We start from the raw sequence: 18,371 nt of genomic DNA on the forward strand, positions 1-18,371 counted from the left end.
GCCGGACTCAACGGCGAGCCGGCACGTTCTAGCTGCAGTCAAGAAACAGGCTTTCAAACGGTATCGAGGGGAAGGCATCAAGCTCGACGCACCAGTGGCTCGGTTGCAACAAGTGGCGCTGACGAGTACCTGGCAAGCAGCGGCCATGGCGCAATCTCCCAAGCAACTCTGGGCTCACAACAATGAGCTTACGGCGTATCAAGTTTGGGTCAGCTATCGGGTGGCACTCCGACAGCTCAACCTCTATCACGACGGCAGGTCGTTAGACAATAGCTGCCGTAAGCTACAATGCTGCCATGGACAAAAGAAAACACTAGAACACCTCCTGTGGGACTGCCCTTGCGCTCAAGCATGCTGGCAGAAGCTAGTCTGTCACTGGACTGGAGAGCAATGGAGGATACAACAGCTGGACCATTTCCAGCGAGCATGTGCAAGTAGGATAGCGCCGGCATTATCGAAGGTAGTCAAAGCCAACCTTGGCAGAGACCATCCGGACGAAGAACTTCAGTATGAGAAGGAGTGGAAGAGAATGTGGCGGGTCATGTGCAGCATATGCGCGACCAGCCTCTGGATACAGCGGAACCGGGTCGTCTTCCAGCAGGAGGACGTCACCATAGACAGCAGCGTGCTGGAGTTCTGGTCGACAAGTCAGCAACAGCTACGAGCAATCGCAAAACGAGAGCGAAGACAACCAGAGAAGCTGGAAAGTGGGACAAGACTCCTGCTATGCCTACAACAACTGGAGAAAATACCCACAGAGAAGTCTCCAACGAAGAAGAGCCCCGTACAACCACCGGACCAGGCCCTGGAACCGGCGTTGCTAGCCAGGCTTAGGATCAAACAGACATCTAGTAGTCGTTAAGGTACCAAATGGAATCGTCTGCCTCTCTCACAATTGGTGACTTCTTGTTGGCGTAGGCTTCGTCAGCAGCAAATTGTCGGGTCCGCTAGCTAACCCCCGAGAGATGATGATGCAGTGAAGTCTACTCTTTAGTACTTAAAAGTAAGTAAAAGGTGGTCGCTTCTTATTGCTGTACGTCTGACAGAGTGCAAGCACTACAGTATACTGACACGTAAAGATACGTGTCATGCACTCAAACTCGTGGCAAAGAGCATACCGGTATATTGACCGCCCATGGCCACATTAAACAGTGTTGACTTTTGAATCTGCACTTAAGTAGGTTTTTCGTGAAGCCAATCTTATGCAGCGAAACGGCATCTAAAACACAATATTCAATTAGAAATGCTAAATGCATCATGCAAGGACATCTCGGTGTTCTTTGCGAAATTTTAATTAGTCCTCATGATAGGAGCCATCCTTTTTTTATAGCAAAGCACTCGTATAGATATGTGACGCTGAATAGAAGCACTTACAACGTCTGTCTTGAAATTTCGAGCTTTTACCAGCGAAGCATCTTACTGCCGACAGCTTAAGAATCGACATTGTTGTTTAAGATCTATCAGAAATCTGATAATTCCCCATGATTACGCGTTCTTGCGGCCAACACCAGAGCTTAGAGATAGATATATGAATCACGAGATGACAGAGTTTATAAAAGCCACCATTTAACAGTTGCCTCGATGACCGGGTGGGGATTGTTTTCGCGTGCACATAAGCTGATTTCAGAGTGTAGGCAGTTGAGCCAAGAGTTCTCGTGGAGTGCATACCTGCTATTATCGGGGCTTCCTACTCGTACCTTGAATTATCAGAAGCGACAAAGACATATTTTTCCGTGCTTCGTGTACTGCAATGAATTGTGAGGAAAAATCGTAAGGCAGTTTTCTGACGATATAGAGATGTGTGTTGATTGGTTAAAATACATGCGATAAGTGGCGTCGGTGGGTAACTTGATCATAAATGACTAGAAGGCCTGTAACTGCTGCCCCACGTGCAAGGTAAGATGTCTTGGTACCCCGCATCCTATCCTACCGTCGGGTCACTCCGCTTGGCGCGTTTGCGCTTTCGAAAAGGTTCTGACAGTGCGTTCGGACTGTCTGCTTTTATCGCTTCACGTATAAGGCGAGTAAGGGTACTCACCTTAAGCTGCGTGTTCCTTCGAGCCCGAATGGTGGGGAGTAACTTGAGTCTGTCCATGCCTTGTGCGAATAACTTCTCAGCCTCTGTCTCTGTGTGCATCTTTGTTATTGCAGACCCAGTCGCTTTTTCGATCTCAACCGTGATATGGTGTACGAACATTTTCCATTCTGAAAGCGTGTTGGCTTTTTGCCGGCTTGACAGTTCACGGCTTGTTATTCGGTAAAGCGGTGGGTATCCTAGCGTTTTGTTTCCGAACCACCATAACATCCACGCCGTGAGCGGGTCTGTGCTGGGAAACTCAAAGTCAGCTGGTAGGAAATGGAACTTGCCGCCCCAGAAGTGTACATTTTGACTGCTTTCTGAAGGAGATTTTGTGGGCTGAGTTGCTGAACATGGCACACCTATGCCAGCATCTGCAAGTAGCTGGCGTATTGTTTGTGCTAACAAGTCCCGCGTGATATTACCGGCCGCAACACCCTTTTCATCGAGCAAAATTTCAACTCCACTGAGCAAAGTTTCCGGTAATTGTTTAATTGACTCGCGTAGGTCCGTCAATTGTTTGTAAATCCCAATATGAGGTGGGATACCAGTGGATTGCATCCAGGGCGAATTGGACGTTATAACCTGCTGCATCAGGCTAGTCATTACGGAGTCGTCTTTGAATAAAAATGTTGAGAGCAGCGCGTGGTTAGAAGGTAGTTGCTGTCGAAGAAAATCCGCGTGGTTCACTAGCGCAGCGACACACAACTGCAGAGTTTGTCCTAGTTTCCCGTCAGCAGCAAGAGAGGGGAACATCCGTCGAACACACTCATTAACCTGGCTGTAACTGGGGTCGACGAAATGAGGCGGTAACGAGGAAAATTTACTGCTGTTAAGCGGTAGGCCTGCTACAACACGGTCGAGATACTGGTTCCCTGCACTTTCATAGCGAAAATATCTGTCTTGGACACTTCCAAGGGACCAACCACAGCGAAGACAGATACTTACGATAGAAGGGCCACCAGTGGAGCCACCCGATGCATATGATGCCACTCCTTTGCGAATTGAGTGTGTACCGAGGAATTTTGCATCAAAGTCATCCTTGAGGCACTGTGATAGCGCCTTACCGAGCCGTAGTTTTTGATTAGAGCCTGGAAAAAGGGCACCGGGTTGAAGCCGTGGGTGACACGCTAAATAAACCCCTAATGCAGTCAGCCAGCACGTCACAGGCGACCCAGGATTAGCGTAGATATGTCGTGGATCTTTAGGACCGCTTCCTTCTTGGTTAATGTTTTTGTTTTGTGTAGCACAATGCCGAGGCTGTCGTTGGCACCCACCAAGTGCGAGGTTTGGATAGTCTCCACAGATTTTGATTGGCACATTAGGTTCCACTGCGTTGTCAGGAATAAATGGGCAAACCCACCATCATCTCGAGCTAGAGTCGACTTGCACACCGCTACGTATCGTGAATATGTAAGTGGCCGTTTGCCAGATCCGCGTCCTTGACCGGTTTGGTCACGATCAGCCTCTAAGCGCTTTAGACCAGAAAAAAGCGTTGTCATTTTCTCGCCGTACTCGCTTGGGAGGGGCAACTGGTGGCGTCGATACAGATCCTTCATTGCGCTCCTATACCCTCCGAGGGTATTAGTCGTCAGTTTATCTTGCTTGTCGACGAGGAACGCCTCAAAGTCCTTGGCCTTGAACTTCCTCGGGTCGAGATTTCCGGACGCGTCGAAGAAGCGTTGAGGGTTGGCTATGCTTTTGTTTGCCAACACCCACTGGCGAATTCCTTTTAGATAGCTGCGGTATTGGGCTATGGTGCCGTCAGAAATGCATCGTGCTCGAACGCCATCCCCATCTAATTTCTCTTGGCCAGGTGCGTCCACTTCCTGGCGCTGATCACGAGCGATTCCTTGTGAGCTCATCGAGCGCGTTTCTGCCAATGATATCACTGGTTTCTACGTAAGGCAGATTTCTTACGCTGCCCCATACAAAGGCCGTTGATGCCCACCCCAGTGATTAGCCAATAGAAACCTGAGCAATGCTTTTCATCATTCTTAGAAATCGTAAGACCGCTGCCTTACGCATGACCTCCAGCTTGTATTGCTGCCTTACGAAAGCGCATGAATGTTGGTTGTCAGTTCTAATATCGGCAGGGTATCACGTCAAGATTTACGATTAACGCTCCTAGATTGTATTAAAAACAAACTTAAGTATGTAGATTTATGGAAATGTAGCAGTACTTGTTGCATAGTTTGGATGAATTCATACTTCGAAGTATTAATTCATCCAAACTTGAGCACACCTTGTAATTCAGTGTCAGAAAAAGCTAGAAAGTGAAAAAAAAAATACCTGAACTGCCTAGCTATGAGTTAAAGTCGCCGATACGGCAAAACAGTCCAACGAGCGTGTCATATTTTCCAGCTCCAACGCTGTAATTCAAACGGCTTTCCTCTAATTAAAATTGAGAATTACGTCTTATAAGGCTTGGACAACGACGGTAACTCGGTAGATTTGTGTCTAGATGGATGTGTCCCTTACTGATAGAGATGTCAGCTCAATGGCGCCTTGACTTTTGCCTTGGCTTTGACTTTGGCTGTTGCATTGCGCGCTGTTGGAGCGCTCTCTCGTACGCCGCCACGATCGCGTGACTCTCTTTGGTTTCGTCCTCTGCCGTTGACCAGTACTGCGGTTTCTCCACCACCATAGCAACTCGACTTGTCAGTCTCGACAAAACAGATCTAGGCGCTTCAGGTGCCGTCGAGTCGGTCGAGTCATGAGAAGCGAAAGACGTCAGAGCTTTGCGAATTGATTCCAATCCGTGGGTGGGTTTCTTATCGATCAGCTCTTGATCTCCAGCAATGTCTCGAAGCGAGAACTTGGCTGGACGGCGACCATCGTACCACAAAGGTTTGTACGAAATGTCGTCCGTGTCGTCGTAAGCTCGAAGTGGCTGGATAGCAATGTAGGCTTCAAAAGAGAGCTTCAGTTCCAGGCGAGGGTCGTAGATTCGAGCGACCTTCTCGTCGTCAATATCGCAGCGCATCGCTCGCAGCGGCAGGTTCATGTAGAAAGTCTCGACAGCTTTCTCGAGAGCCGGCTCGGGTTGATAAGTCTTGGCGACTTCCTGCGCTTTGTCTCGGATTTCAGGCTGCAGAACGTGCTTGAAGGACGAGACCAGCGACTCGATCGTGCATTTTCTCAAGTCAATAGGCGGGATGCCGACACCTGCAGTCACACACATACACGCCGCGTAGTACTGGGACGAGACACTGACGCAGATTCCAACAGGCTTGCCCGCTGCGAGACCCTCTTCCACGATAGCTGGCTCGCCCCAGTGGATCGTAGCTGCCACCTTGCGAAGGATCAGCGAATACGGGAAATCGCTCTCCACTTCGTAAATATTCTCCGTGTGGTAAAGCGCGTGACCAGCTCGTCCTTCGCGAGCTTGGAAGATGACTTTAACGTTGGCTTGCTCGGCTGCTTTATCGATCTGCAGCAGGAGTCGATCGACCTGTACGGACTCCAAGCAGTACGTCGACACGCCAAAGTAGAGCACAGGGTGGCACGTCTCCAGCGTGAAATCGTTCAGAGATCGACTCCACTTGAACTTGCGCATCTTCTCCATCTCGCGCTCGTCTTTAAGCGTCACGTAGCCTGCCACACTGAGCTCTCGTCCCCAATCCACTGGCCGCTGCAGTAATGCTGGGTTCCAGAGATACACGTGCGGGATACGCCAGTCAGCGAGAGGACTAGCCTGGTTGCAGTGGCCTCTCAGCCCAATATGCTCTCGGAAATCGTTGACAATGTCCTCCATGCCTCGCCACAGCACCGTATCCACCACTCCGTACGACAGCCAGTTGGTCTTCTTGAACTCACGTCCCAGTTGACTGATGTCGTCCATGAGAAACGCACTCAGCACATGCGGCATGGCAAACGTGGGGGACAAAGGCACCAAACTGAAGCATTGGAGTGGGATCCCCAGTCGTTCCGCCACGTGGACATGTCCGAACAGCAGCGGATGCCAGAACAGCGCGTCGGCTCGGAAATGTTCCCCAGGGATGTTATGACCGCGTCCGTGCGGGTCAGCGCCATTTGCTGCTGGCCACAAAGAGTACACGAAGTCCTTGAGCGGCCCGAGAACAGGGCGCCCGGCCTTGTGCTTCTGGATGACGTTGGCGTTCTTCGTGTCGTGCAGATACTTGATAAAGTCGTGGATATTCTTCACTGCCCCTGCCAGCGGATAAAACTCCAAGCCACGTGCCACAATATCCTCTCGAAACTCTTCATTGGCTGCAACGCGAACACGATGACCGTCCGCTGCCATGCGCATACCTATGGCCACAAGCTGCTTGACGTTGTTGTCCCAAGTCCCGATCGTCGCCAGACAAATGTTCATCGACGGTATTCTAGTGCCCGTGAAGATCTTGAGGATGCGCTCCGACTTGACCTTCTGCAGTTTGGAATATTGACGCCACTCCTCGATCTTCGCCTCGCTGATAGCGTCTGGTGACTTGGATCCGACGTTGAACTTGACGCCGATGTTGCCAGACTCTGTGAAGTCAGCAGAGACGATTTGGATCCCGTCTCTGGGCGATGATTCGCTCTCCGCGTCCGAGGCGCTGAAGGAGACGGAAGAGTTCCGATCAATGCGATCAAGCGAGTCTCGATGCTCACTCACGATCTCTCGGAACCGTGCTTGGTACTCGAGTTTAACTTCGTCCGACACGTTGAGCTCCACTTTCCTTCGCACCTCCTTCTTGGGACCAATACAGCGATGCGTCTCGATCTCTTCAGAGGCGCCTCCAGACGTGTACGAGTCAATCAAGCCGTTTTCCTTCCCCAAAGCAGCCATAAACGTCTTGTCGAACACACTGCCACGCTTCCTACGACCCGTATCGTTGAAGTAATTCGCGTGACCCGCTGCAATATGGTCTGCAAACAACGCGACGCCATGCACGGGGCGGATCACGAGGCCACTCACGCCTTTCACCACTCCAATCACTGCGCCTTTGGGGCCTTCTTCACGGAATCCTCGCGCGGGTTTAACTACCACGTCTTTGAACGCACCGCCCAACTCATGGAAGAACGCCGCTGCACCGGCTGAAGCCCCAGCAAAGCCATGCGCAGGGCCTCGAGCTGTGTAGTCGACGAAATGATAGTCCACCACCTTCCTCTCGAAGTTCTCTGGCTGAGAGGCAATCACAAAGTCGCACACTTCACAGAGCTTCAGTTTGTCCTTCCGACACCACTTGGTCGCCACTCGAGAGTGATCCAGATCGCAGCGCATGTCCTGGACGGGTAAATGTCGGTAGAAACAGCGTACGGCTTCGTCCGCGCCGCTTTCTCGCTGCATTTTCTGCTGGATTTCCAGCGCGCGACTCCGCATATCAGGGCTTTGAAGGGCTTTGAACGCCACTCGCAGCTTCTCCGTCGTGAGCTCTTCAATCGGACACGGCGTCACTCCCACACCTGCTCGCTGCACCGCCCAGCCCCAGAACGGCTGATCTCCAAAGAACGGGACGATGAATGTCGGTTTGCCAGCCAGTAGCCCCGCTGCTGTTGTCCCTGCGCCGCCATGATGCACCACGGCACTCACACGAGGCATCAGCCAGTCGTGTGGACAATTCCCAAGGAAGAAAATGTTATCTGGGATCACCAAGTCTCCGGCCATGTCGCTCCAACTCGACTGGATCAACACACGCACCTTCGCTTGCGTCGCGGCGTTGATGATCATCTTGGTGGTGGCTTTCGGGTCTTCCAGCACCATCGAGCCGAAACCCACAAAGATCGGACCTTCGTCAGTGCCCAGAAACGCCTCCAGCTCCGGCGTCGGTGTGTAGGAAGAGGCCGTGCCTTTGAGCACCACTGTCCCCACCACGTCGTAGAGATCTCCCCAGTCCTTGGGCTTCGGGACCAGCTCCGGACTCCACATAAAGGCGTGAGGGATGTGCAGGTCCAGTAGAATGTCGCGACCGCCGTCTCCTTTGCGGATCTTACGCAGTCTCAGCACTTCAGTGCGGAATTCGTTCACGATTCCTTCCGTTCCCTGCCACATCAGCAGATCCACGAGCTTGTAGGACAGATAATTCCTCTTCTGAGACTTGCCAGAGTACGGCATATTGGCCAATGGATGAGGGAACGCTGTTGTGGGCACCCACGGCTGCGGGAACATTATATGCAGAGGAACACCCAGACGTTCAGCCACGTGGATGTGTCCATACGTCACGGGGTTCGAGATAATGGCTTGGGCTCGAAAGGGTTTGCCCTTTACGCCTGGTCCTCCTCCTTCCGGGTCTCCAGCGGACACTGCGGGCCACGTAGAGTGCAGAATCTCGTCGATCATCTGCAAGTTCCGGGGTACGTCCTTCTGTATCGTCTCGACTTTCGTTGGGATGAGGTGGCCTCCGGTTTTGACCATATAGGCGGCTAATTCCTTGGGATCGCCGCCTAGAGGGTAGAATTCCACCCCATAACTCGTCACAAAGTCTCGGTAGATGGCGTGGGTGGCGAGTCTCACGCGATGTCCGTCTTGTTGCAGTCGCTGCGCTATGGCCAGGAACGGCTGCACGTCTCCTCTCGTTCCGACGATCATAATGCAGATGTTGAGTACTGGTGGCCAATTGAGTGAGGCCTTCTCAAGCTGGAGACCCTCCTCGTCATCCATGGTGCTCCTGGATCTGCGGCGTAGAGCGTCCAAGTCGATTTCTTCCTCCTCCGCCACGTCCAGACGGATGCGACCATCGGGTCCGTGCACTGCGATGCCAGCGGTGCGGACATCTTCAGGGGGAGGAGCGATGGCCAACGTCTTTGATTCCTTGTGGAAAGTGGCCTTGAAGCGCTGATTCCACTCGTGGAATTTGCACTCGTGAGGCATCGTTCCTTGTGTCTCTACGGGTGGAAGGCGGAATGATGGACTGTGGATACTTGTAGTGAAAGTTCCACTGGGTATTTGTATGGGTACGCTATGTTCACGGGTAATCTGGCCTAAACAAGACCCATGTTGATGCGGGTGAATTTTCTGAGACGGCTGGAAGCGCGTCATACATGGCTACAATCACTCACAAACAGAATTTGATCACTCTACTTTTTTTTAGCCCATCATGAATGGGCTCTCTACAAGTTCCTCTGTCGGCAGAGGACAGATCCTCATCTCACCGGAACGACGTCCCATGACGTGAAGCACGAGAGCAGCAGGAAGTGGCTGATGTCCCGCACGACGCCACCGATGTGGTTCAGGCACGCGACAGCCCAGCCAACCTCTTGCAGGAACAAAGTAGCGCCAGGAGGTGACGGTCCGCATGTGAATCGTGCGACGCTCGTCAGTTCTTGGCCTCTGGCAGCGTAGTCCACGGGCCGGTACTCAATCACGTCCTTGCTGTTACTTTGAACGCTACAACGCTCACAGACCTTAACGCCATCTTGCCGTCTCCACTTGGTCGCCATCGCCTCGTGGTCGAGATCGCATCGCATCCGACGCAGAGGCAAATGTCGATAGAAGCTCTTTACTGCTTCCTCTGCGCCATCTTCCTGCTGCATTCGCCTTTGCAGTCTCAGAGCGCGATTGCGGAGGAAGGGGCTCTGCAGCTCTTTAAACGCAGCTCGAAGCTTCTTCGTCGTCAGCTCATTGATTGGACACGGGTCCACTCCAACGCCTGCACTCACCACAGCTCGACCCCAGAACGGCTGATCTCCGAAGAACGGCACAATGAAAGTGGGTTTGCCAGCTAGCAGGCCTCCTGCTGTAGTGCCTGCGCCTCCATGATGTACGACTGCAGAGCAACGTGGCAGAAGCCAATCGTGCGGACAGTCTCCCATGAACAAGACGTTGTCAGGAATCTCCATATCACCGGCCATATCTGTCCAACTTGACTGGATCAACACTCTCACATTCGCCTGCTTTGCTGCCTCGATGATCATCTTGGTCGTCGCGTGAGGATCTTCAAGCACCATCGATCCGAATCCAACGAAAATGGGTCCTCCATCGTTACCCAGGAAAGCTTCGAGCTCTGGAGACGGCGAGTACGACGAGGCTTCCGTCGTAAGTGTTACTGTCCCAACAACATCGTAAAGATCGCCCCAGTCAAAGGGTTTCGGTACCAACAACGGACTCCACATGAACGAGTGCGGGATATTCAAGTCCAAGAGCATTTCGGAGCCGCGACCTCCTTTCCGGATACGAGGCAGACCCAGTACGTCGCTTCTGAAGGTGTTGACGATACGTTCCGTGCCCTCCCACATCAACAGATCCACGAGCTTGTACGACAGATAATTTCTCTTCTGCGGTTTGTCTTGATACGGCAGATTCGACATGGGATGGGGGAACGCCACGGTGGGCACCCACGGCTGCGGGAACATGATATGCAGAGGCACACCAAGCTTCTCTGCTACGTGAATGTGTCCGTAGGTCACGGGGTTGGAGATAATTGCTTGTGCTCTGAACACTGAGCCAGGGACACCAGGCGCTTCGCCGTCTGGATCGGGAGCGGACACTGCAGGCCACGTCGACATCAAAATGTCCTCCAAAATCTCCATCTGTCTCGGGACGTCCTTCTGTAATGTCTCCAGATTCAGTGGAGGGATAAGTCTGCCTCCTGTCTTCACCATGTAGGCTGCTAGTTCCTTCGGATCGCCTCCTAAAGGGTAGAACTCAACGTCATGACTTATTACGAACTCTCGATAGATCTTGTGGGTGGCGAGGCGTACTCGATGTCCGTCTTGTTGCAGTCGTTTAGCTATGGCCAGGAATGGCTGCACGTCGCCTCGGGTACCGACGATCATGATGCAGATCTGCATGGCGGGAGGACGCACGGTCGGTGCGCGGCTGTCTATCTGATCTGTTACAGGTTTGCGACTGCTGTTGACCTCGAGGCTGCAGTCTGACAGCGTCTTGCTACGTGGTCGAGGCTTGGATGAGCGTCTTCTCAATGTCGAGTGCTCCCCAGGTCCTTCTTCACAGGACGAGTAGCCGTCCGAGAGCTCTGTGGCATCCACGCTCTTGCCTCGTACACGAGAGCTGCTCGGATCCTGGTCACAGCGTTGGCTGGTAAAAAAGGATCGGAGTTGCCCATGCCAGGCCTGGAAGAGCTGGTCCAGTCGTTGCAACCGCTCGAAGAGTGTGGGCCAGGCAGATGTGTTGCTCTGGCTTGGCTTACGGATGATTGGCGAGTCGTGTGAGGTGTCCTCCAGCCGCCAGAACAGCGACTTGAAGAACAGATTCGAGTCCTGCATCACCAATGCAAATAGAGAGTTAGTGTAAATCAAACAAGAGTGAATGTATGTGTGGGAAACCTACTCCGAAGCTCCATGTCTGGGCCACCATTGTGGCGTGAGCTGATTGAGATAGATTCTAGACTGAGAAAACCATGGACAATGAGTGAGTGACCCATCAACTGCGCAACACCGTTTCGAAAGTGTTGGGAGAGAAGTAGCGTTGGAGAGAATTTTGACATCGAAGCATGTCAAGCTGATGATAAAGGGAGACTATCCAGGGGCAACTGAGTGCTCAACTGGTAGAACCAGTGGTACAGATCTTGTGAGATCAAGTCTGCCTGTGCGTCACAGTGTGACGGACCGTCACACACTGGTACTTTGTCGCGGTGTGCTTACTGGTGGCTGTTGAAGGGGCATGACTGTACAGTCCTACCAGCAGGTTATTTTCCTTGCATGACGCACCCGAGTGGACGCGGGATCGAAACGGCGAGTCGAATCCTTTTACGGTTATAATAGCGATTAAAACCACTCTAAACGGCCGCCCTTCGCTGACGGAGACATGTCCGCCTTGCTGAGAAAATAGTTACGCGGATGCCAAGTATTGTGGTGGATGTCTTGTCTACCTTGCAATGTGATCGATCTGCCACTGTACAGAAATTCAAAATACCGTACTCAAGCAGCTTTAAGTGCAACACGAACATTTAGCGAAACTAAAAAGTCATTATTTTTTATCATATGCAATCGTGCACCTATTAACTGGCGAGACGTTGGAAAGAAGTATTGTATTCAAGAAGAGAGGAGAACTGAAGATCAGCAACTTGTAGCAAGGCAACAGCAGCAATAGCCAACCTTCCGTATCGACAGCTAGGCAGCAGCTCGGTAGCTGCTTGCAATCGCGGCTAGCTTTGATATCGTCGATACGCAAGCTTCACGTCTTAATCGTCGTCGCTGCCAAGAACTGTGTCATTCGCCTTTTTGGCGTACCCCTTGATGGTATCGGTCCACGAGTCGGCAGTCTCCTGCACCTTACCCGACGCATTCGACACTGCGCTCTTCGCCTTGCTCTTGGCTTGGTCCTTCTCCTCATATGCACGGTTTCTTGCATTGCGCGCTCGGGACTTGGCGTCGTTTGCCATCTCGTTTGACTTGTCCTTGACTTGGTCCATCCAGTCGTTGTCGACGTTGCGGTCGATTTTGCGCTTTCCCTGCTCCTTGCGGCGCTTGATCGCATCCTGCACACACTGGCGGTACTCATGCGTCTCCTGCTCGCACTCGGAGCGGTCCCAAGATCCACCCCACAGATTCTGGAACCAGTCGCCGTAGCAGGCCTTCACGCGCTCCTTCTGGTCTTCGCACTCGGAGAATGACATCGTTGTTTGGTATTGCGCAACACTGGGAATATTTGGAAATGAGCAAGATGTTGATGACCGATCTGAGCTTCGGGCATGCGCTACGCGAACTTGGGGTATAACGTCGGACGTCCGCGGGACGAGGCGTTGGGTGTCGCGGGCATCGCCACCCCTCGTAGAAAGCCTGATGAAACTTCAAAATGGGCGCGCCGTTCTCGACCTTCAGTATCTGATACAGAAAGGTTTCCTCTTTGATACATAAATTACTGTCATATCGTATTCCCCATGTAAGTACATACATCAGCCGTTAGAAAGATAGTGGCTGTTTTGTATGGTCGGGCGACAGAAAGCTGCCGTCGAAACCACTGAAAAGTGTCCGCGATCGGATTTCGCAGGGATGCAGCGGACACAATAATACTACCAAGCCGTCTGTATGTCTCGAAGCGGTCACTTGATTTCACTATGATTTGGATGAGGCCGGACTGTCGTGCACTGTACATGCACTCTCTTTTTCAGTCCCGGTTCTTTGCTCCCTCTTTCACAGTCAAGCCAGCGGCAACACCGGGCGCTTCTGGTCTTATTCGTTGAGCCACCATCGCCGTCGCTCGCCAGACTCATCCCGAGTGTCTTCCAAGATGCCTCCCACCGGCCGCAGCTTCCGCAACATGATGCGAGGCAACTCGTCGTCCGAGTCTTCGAGTATGTCGGACGAGAACGAGATCCAGATGCAGGGCTGGATGCGCAAGCAGAAGGAGACGCTGCGCTCCTGGGCGCGACGGTACTTCACACTAAACGGCAAGATGCTCACGTACTACGACAGCGAAAACACAAGTCGCGGCGCGCGCGGCATCTTGGAGTTTGTGGACGTGACGCCACTCACAACCGAAAACAACGGACTGTCGCTACACTTGGTGAACGGCAAGGAAGTGCGACTCATTGCCGACACGCATGTGGCCTACGCGGCGTGGATGGCGGTGCTCTCAGCTGCCGTCAAGCGGCCGCGTACCAGCAAGAACCGCACCAGCAAGGAAGGCTGGGCCCACTGTCTCACGGACGACGATGTCTGGACACGCTTTTTCGTGGTGATCAAGCACGATAGTTTTAGCTGCTACGAGTCCGAAGATGACGACGCTGAGCTCGCTTTGTCCGGACTCATCCGCGCTGTGGACGAGTGGGACGGCAAGCGCTTCGGTATCGTGTGCTCGCTCAACCGAAGCCGCACCATCAAGCTGTGCTTCGACTCGGCCGAGGAGAAAATGTCATGGTTCCTCACACTGGAGTTCTCGGTCTCGTACGGTGCCGCACGGATGAAGAAGGAATCGTCCGTCAAGAGCAACAGCAGCGACCACAACCCTGTGCTGCGTGCGTATTCGTCCAAGTCGGACATTGGAGCAGCTGCGGAAAAGGACGATGGCGTGTGGATCTAGTGATCAAGAGGATGGAGAGAAGAACGGAGCTGCTTGACAGCGCTCTGAGACCTGTGGAAATGGAAGACAAGGCCCACCCTCCTGGGCCCGCAGCTCGAGTAAATATTGCGACCCGATGGGCTGCGACGTTTGTGCGGTCGCGCTTGTGGTAATTTTTTTCTTCTTTTTTGTGGTAGTGCTGCTGCGAGAGAACGCTGTAAAAGGAAGAGGTTCATTTCGATGTAAAGATCAATAAATGAAAGTAGTAAGGCTTGAGGTGTTCATTAATTTTAAAAAAGATCTCTAGGATAGCTTCGCTAGGAAAGAAAGAGTGGAGTTGTTGCAGGGATCTTCCGCCTGATTACGGCGGAATGGTCTCGTGGTCTTCAACCTGATACAGAACCAAAGCTGTGTTTGCAAAGCGTGTCAGATACACTCAACGTTCTCGTTGTGCAGGTGGCTCTGACAACGGCACGAGATCGTCGGCAAATGAAAAGCTGCTAAACAGAACTGCGTAGGATGTCGGCTTCATCGAGTTGAACTGCAAAAGTATCCTTGTGAGTTTCAGGATACGTGGACATCAGTACTATTATTTATTGAGCATCATCGCTGTCTCTATTAATAAATAATAAGTGGCATAAATCAACCACTCGTCCGCTCGCTAGTTCATGGTTCTACTTTGCTCTTTATCTTTATTAAGAAAGAACTTTCAAAGTGCTATATCGCCTAATCAACCTCCTTTTTCATATCAAAATCACCACCATCGCAGGAACAGCACGAAAGTCCGCTGCAGTGCATGCTTCCTGCCTCGTCCAGCATCCGTCACCATGTAGAATCATCCAGCGCTGAGACCAGCAGCATTCAGAGGCGCCCACCACGCCATGATCGGAGGCGCAAGCAGTACTTGCGTGATGGCTCCATACTCGACAATCGATAAGTGGTCGAAGAACTCCGATTATGGCCCTGATAATGGCATAAATCGCATTACCAATTTCGAGGCTCCCATACATTATGCATTTAAAATTGAGAAACCCGTCCATACATAATGGTCATTACATTGTAATGGAAACCACTATGTGATGGCCTTTACTTACAAAAACTAGTATTAAATGTGAAGGTATAAATCTTCTTTTGATACATCATGCATTTTCAGAATTAGGCGTTAAATAAACGGAGCCGTTGGAGGCCATGATTATCTACATGGAACTGTTAGTGATTGTAAGATAAATTTCCTTACCGATTCGATTATTTCCGATCCAAATAAGTTCTCGCTGGTTTCATTTTCGTTTCTACCGCTTGCGATAAGATGCCACAAGACGCTGTCGACGCAGTTCAAGAAGACGGGGCTAACCCGACCGCGCAGGAGGGCACGGGTGACGCCTCGGCCAAACGGGTAGGGCTGGATCATCTCGCTGCAGAGGCTGGAGTACAGATAGACGAGGAAGAACAGGGAGATGAAAGCTCAGACTTACAGGTTCGGGAACGAATGGATGACAGTGCAAGTACCAGCGACGCAGCCACTGTGATTATTGACCCGCCCGTTAAATACCATGCCAGATGGGAAGCTTGGCAGTCGTACTTCACCGAGTGCTGCCGGCGGACGATGCAGGTCATCCCCGTTAAGGAGACAATGTCTCAAGCTGAGCCAAATAAGCGTCTAAAGAAGACCAAGAGAGGCTTGGATGAGAATCAGCTGGTACCGGAGGGATTTGATCCCTACCAGCGCACTTACATCTGCACTCACGGCTGGAAGAAGCGGAAGTCCCGTAGTGAAGGCAGCCGGCCACAACAGCACATCCGGCTGACCAACTGTCCGTTTCGTTTCGTAGTTTAATGGAGTTTAGTGTGGTGGGAGCTACAGGTTAAAAGTGGATTGTTCTTTAACAACCATCAGGTTTCTCCAGCCGCTTTTGCTACGTACCCCACGTCGCGAGGTGTATTCGACCCGCTGGTAAGCGCCCGTGTGCAGGGAATGTTGGAAGTTGGCGCGAAACGCTCTCGAATCTATGACTATCTATTAGAACACGACCAGAACGTCGTGCAGGGTGATGTTGACAATTTAGTTCGAGATTACTCCTCCTCTGAGACAGACGTGAATGACAACGAAACGACGGCTAGAGAACTGGCGCTCTTTGCGGCTGCTCATCCTGAAATTTTTTCGACAGTTGCAGATACGGATTGCGGAGAAACCGGAGTGATTTCTCTAACGAGTGCGCACATGCGGCGGTTGTTTGCGCGTTTTAGTGAGGTCTTACTAGTAGACTGTACCCACAAGACAAATCGGTACGTGTCGGATATCATGACGGATTATTATACTGGGTTTGTGCAGGACTAATAAGCTTGTAATCCATGATTATTTGTAGATACAATTATCAGCTTCTAACGTTCATGTGTATGAACGAGTTCGGAGAGGGAGCGGTTGTTCAATAGTCTCTAATCGAAGCGAATGGGGACTGGCATATGGAGAGAGCCATTTCACACATTAAGAGGTTCCACCCCACCCGTATCAAGTTTCTGAGCGTAAACGTTGGACAAGGACATGAACGAAATAAGGGTCCTAGAGGCAAACTTTCCTGATGCGCGTATCCTGATTTGTCACTTTCATGTGATTAAATACCTCAAGGAGATGCGATCTAAACCGGAGTTCGGCAAAATATCGTCTGACGACGCAAGTCAAATTGATGCCGCAGTGCACAAGATGGTTTACGCAGTCTCCGAAAGAGACGTATAGCGAGGCTCGTGTATCTTTGAAGGGCATATGTGAACGATGTGGTATAGATCGCTTCTTCACGTACTTTGAGAAGAATTGGCACTCGAGCACGGAGCTTTGGGTGTACTATCTTCGGGCAACGCTGCACCACTTCAACAACCATACAAACAACAGGCTGGACAGCTATTTTGGCAAACTAAAGGAAGGAGTTGACGGGTCGATGAGTATGGCAAAATGTATTAAGGCGTTGGTTTCATTTGACCGGAGGAAACAGAAAGATTACGAGTACCGGTTGACTCGAATTGGACAGTTCCGCAATTCGAACTACGATGAGGAGATGTCGACTGTACTTCGTTGCACGACGCACTATGTAGCTCAGCAGATTGAGCTTCAGTACGCTTTAGGTTTGGAGAAGGCTTCTATGTACAACTTCAAGAAGAACGCTACAGATTCAAGCGTGATTACAGTGTGCGGCCGTAACAAGGAGCATACTCTGCGCACCGATGATTGGATATGCGACTGTGAGTTTGCTGCATCGATGGGTTTGCCTTGCCGCCATGCGATAGCTTATCGCCGCCACACCAAAGTGATCGGTCCGGTGATTCCTTGGAATCGAATAGACGAAAAGTAAGTCTTAGGAGATATCATACAGTTGGGAATGAAATCCTGGAAACGTACAGGATCTGAGCTTCTTTCAATCTGTATTTACTAATGATCGATCCTGTATTTGTCCATGTTAGGCGGATGGACGAAAACATCAATGGAACTCAAGCGAGTACGTCAGTTTGCGTACGAGAAATTCGTTGACTGTTCTGGAAACATCAAGGATAACGTCACAACTCATTCGGAGCGATACCGGGAAGCAGTCCGTGCTACTCACTTAATTGCAAGCGAATTGGCTGAGATTGAAGGCCCTGCGGAGTTTAACGATGTACTGCGGTTCATGATGACGCAGTGGAGAAACGTCCGGCAGAAGAAAATCGCTGTGGAGATTCCGGAACATGTGATGGATAATGCCGCGGTAGTCAAAGAGAAACAAGACTCGAGTAATGGTGAGGTGAAGCTGGAGTTTGACAAAAGTAGCAGTGACGACAATAGTTTTCACAGCGAAAGCCCCAAGCCTGATGATGTGAAACAAACGACGAATTTGCCAGAGAGCGTCGTGACTATACGACTTAATCCGAAGGCTAGAAAGGTTGGGGCTCCAAAAAAAAGAAGAAGAAGATTGTGGCGGGTGAGCGGAGTGACAGAAAATGGTACGAAGCGGCCGAGCAAGGCAGGAAAAAAGCTGGAGACGTGACACTACTAGCCGTCGTGGATAGTTTAGATCGTGGTCAACCCAGTCTCTGTGAGGTGGAGAGACGTTTGTCTGGTGTTATTGTGAAGTAAGCAGATGCAGACAAGAAAAAACCAAAGCTGCACAAGATGAAGAATCCTGATTTAATTCAGAATCCATTCTACCTGCTCCCTACAAAGCTGTTGGACGCATGCATGAGCTTACTTCCGGTCTCTAATTCGAAGGAAGACGCCATTGCAATCGATCAGTCTCAACCAGTTCAGGAAACTGATAACAAACCCGTCAAATCAGTGGAAACCGTGGTTATTAAAGACGTTGGCTGCTTCTCGCGAAAGCAGATCGAAACGTTTAAACGTGTTGCAAACTTAAAAAACTTGTA

The 18,371-nt window shown here is 51.2% G+C and overlaps 3 protein-coding genes across 3 annotated transcripts; 1 reads left to right on the forward strand and 2 right to left on the reverse strand.

Annotated features, from left to right (window-relative positions):
- Positions 1–4,574: 4,574 nt before the first annotated feature.
- PITG_09296 (sterol 3-beta-glucosyltransferase, putative) lies at positions 4,575–11,339 on the reverse strand (the record flags this gene model as incomplete). The annotated part of the gene is made up of 3 exons (XM_002903535.1): positions 4,575–9,068; positions 9,176–11,242; positions 11,313–11,339. The coding sequence occupies 3 exons, from the start codon at positions 11,337–11,339 to the stop codon at positions 4,575–4,577; spliced, it is 6,588 nt and encodes a 2,195-aa protein (XP_002903581.1).
- Positions 11,340–11,930: 591 nt separating this feature from the next.
- On the reverse strand, positions 11,931–12,627 carry PITG_09297 (uncharacterized protein; the record flags this gene model as incomplete). The annotated part of the gene is made up of 1 exon (XM_002903536.1): positions 11,931–12,627. The coding sequence occupies one exon, from the start codon at positions 12,598–12,600 to the stop codon at positions 12,166–12,168; it is 435 nt and encodes a 144-aa protein (XP_002903582.1).
- A 494-nt stretch (positions 12,628–13,121) lies between these two features.
- Positions 13,122–14,006, forward strand: PITG_09298 (uncharacterized protein; the record flags this gene model as incomplete). Its single annotated transcript, XM_002903537.1, has 1 exon — positions 13,122–14,006. One exon carries the CDS (start codon positions 13,215–13,217, stop codon positions 14,004–14,006), a length of 792 nt encoding a protein of 263 aa, XP_002903583.1.
- Positions 14,007–18,371: the final 4,365 nt, after the last annotated feature.

Source organism: Phytophthora infestans, genomic scaffold (genome assembly GCF_000142945.1).
Source record: "Phytophthora infestans T30-4 supercont1.14 genomic scaffold, whole genome shotgun sequence".
Taxonomy (NCBI): Eukaryota; Oomycota; class Peronosporomycetes; order Peronosporales; family Peronosporaceae; genus Phytophthora; species Phytophthora infestans.